Raw genomic sequence first — 2,500 nt, forward strand, 5'->3', positions numbered from 1 at the left:
TTAGAGCGTGCACGCTGCCTGCATACGCAGAAAACGCCTGCATGCTAGAAATAGGACCGACGCCTATTTTTCACGTGTGTGTGTGTGTGTGTGTGTGTGTGAGTGTGTGTGTATATGGAGCAGTACCTTAACATTGTACTTACTAAAGTACTGAAGTAATTGTAATTTCCACCACTGAATATATTATGGATTAAATGAAAATTAATCAATGATCTGAATAATATCAGCTCATCTCGAGCCGAAAAAAACAACCTTTAACCAGACTCCATTTATATTGTACGCTATTTAAGCAAAAACAATGCCTCAGTGGAAACGATAGGACTTATTCAGAACTGATACGTATCTCTTCATTAAGTTAACTGTTTATCACATTATTCGGGGATTGTAACTATAATGTAATACCAGTTAATGAGAAAAGAGTTTAACCGGACTCCGTTTATATTTTACGCTATTTAAGCAAAAGCAATGCCGCAGTGGAAACGTGAGGACTTATTCAGAACTGATACTGATCTCTTCATTAAGTTCACTGTTAATCACATTATTCGGGGATAGTCCCGGGATTGTAAGTAGGCTATAATGTTATACCAGTTTAACGGAAAAAAAAACTTTAACCGGACTCCATTTATATTTTACGCTATTTAAGCAAACTCAATGCCTCAGTGGAAGCAATAGGACTTATTTAGAACTGATACGTATCTCTTCAGTAAATTCACTGTTAAACACATTATTCGGGGATAGTCCCGGGATTGTGACTATAACGTAATACCGGTAATAACGGTAAACTGCTGCTTCACGTGTTGTAACAATGGAATAACGGGGCGTAGCTTGCAGGCTAACTAAGCGGCTAACGCGTTTAGAAAACACACATTTTAAATCCTCTATTCCACTCAGCAGCCTCTACCGCCAGATGAGTTTATCAGTAATAAAGCTCCTTCATCTGAACATACCGTAAAATCACGCAGAATGATAATTTAACGGTCATAAATGTTAATGTTTTGACCGGACCCACCGAGTAGCTTCGGCTCCGCCGAGACGCTAATTTCATTGTTTACCCCTCGCACAGCCAATCGGCTCGCTTCAGCAGTCTGGCGACTGACCAATCCCAACATTCCCGTCAACCAAGCTCGTCCCCTTCGCCACAAGTATCGCGAGATCTCAACCCTGCCTCAGATACACAGATTTTGAGCGTTATAAAGCGTTTAAAACATCAATATTAAGACAATTAAATAACCAAATATAACTAATATGCCTCGGCACATACTCTACTCAAATGGATCAATAGTTCAGAGTTCTTTTTTAAGACAATGCCTTCTTCTTAAGCTAAATAAAGTCTGTAAAAAGCCTCATACACATCTGATGCTTTTCACAGCTCATAGAAGTAAAGGAAATTATTTTTTGTACTTACAGTATATATATATATACTTAATATTAACACTTAAAAAAATACTGAGAAATATTGTTTCTTCAACTTCTTTATTTTGTATTTTTGTTTATCTTAATTCATTTTATTTTTTTATATTACTTTTATCGTATCATCAACTTTTTATTTTTATTTAAATGCTAAATATGGCCTTTAGCTGTGTGTGTGTGTGTGTGTGTGTGTGTGTGTGTGTGTGTGTGTGTGTGTGTGTGTGTGTGTGTGTGTGTGTCTCTCTCTCTCTCTCTCTCTCTCTGTGTGTGTGTGTGTGTGTGTGTGTGTGTGTGTGTCTCTCTCTCTCTCTCTCTCTCTCTCTCTGTGTGTGTGTGTGTGTGTGTGTGTGTGTCTGTCTGTGTGTGTGTGTCTGTCTGTGTGTCTCTGTCTGTGTCTCCTGTGTGTGTGTGTGTGTGTGTGTGTGTGTGTGTGTGTGTGTGTGTGTGTGTATGGTTCTGTGTGTGTGTCTGTTTGTGTATGTCTGTGTGTGTGTGTCTCTCTCTCTGTGTGTGTGTACAATTTAAATTTTTAATTTATTCAGTATTTTTATCATATCGTCAACTTCATTATTATTATTATTATTATTATTATTATTATTATTATTATTATTATTATCATCGTACTGTCAACATAAATCTGTGACTAAAATCGTGACTTGAATGTATCGTTAAATCTCTAAAGAAAATTACAAAATAAAAGCACCACCGGTTGACCTTCTGTTGTCTGATTGTAATTCAGTTTGAAGTGTCGTCGTCGTCGTGGCAACCACCTGTCGCTCAGCAGCCATCTGCGGCGCGGGATAATCCCCGTTAGGAAGCAGATTAGGGATGCACACACTCACAACTCTCCTGCTTTCTGTCGAGACCTTCAAAACTGGAATCGTTTCGTTTTCGGGACTCGGAGGGAGACTTTTAATACAAAATCCCTAAAGACCCTAAACTGTGAGATATGTTGCGCTTTTATTTTGAAAAATGACGGACACTTTGTGTCGTTTTATGAAAGACTGAACACTTTTTGGATGCTGTTTTTATCTTCTGTCGTGGAAATGGGAATAAAATTCACACTTTTATTGTGAAAAATGGACATTTT

General features: G+C 37.9%; 1 protein-coding gene across 1 annotated transcript in view; it reads right to left on the reverse strand.

Moving 5' to 3' along the window:
• LOC114563313 (ATP-binding cassette sub-family A member 1) overlaps positions 1 to 1,045 on the reverse strand; it is a 36,102-nt gene extending 35,057 nt beyond the window's left edge. The window contains exon 1 of the mRNA XM_028590158.1: positions 948 to 1,045. Coding sequence (XP_028445959.1) covers positions 948 to 1,045 — 98 coding nt within the window. The remainder of the gene's footprint in view (positions 1 to 947) is intronic.
• Positions 1,046 to 2,500: the final 1,455 nt, after the last annotated feature.

Source organism: Perca flavescens, chromosome 10 (genome assembly GCF_004354835.1).
Source record: "Perca flavescens isolate YP-PL-M2 chromosome 10, PFLA_1.0, whole genome shotgun sequence".
Lineage (NCBI taxonomy): Eukaryota > Metazoa > Chordata > Actinopteri > Perciformes > Percidae > Perca > Perca flavescens.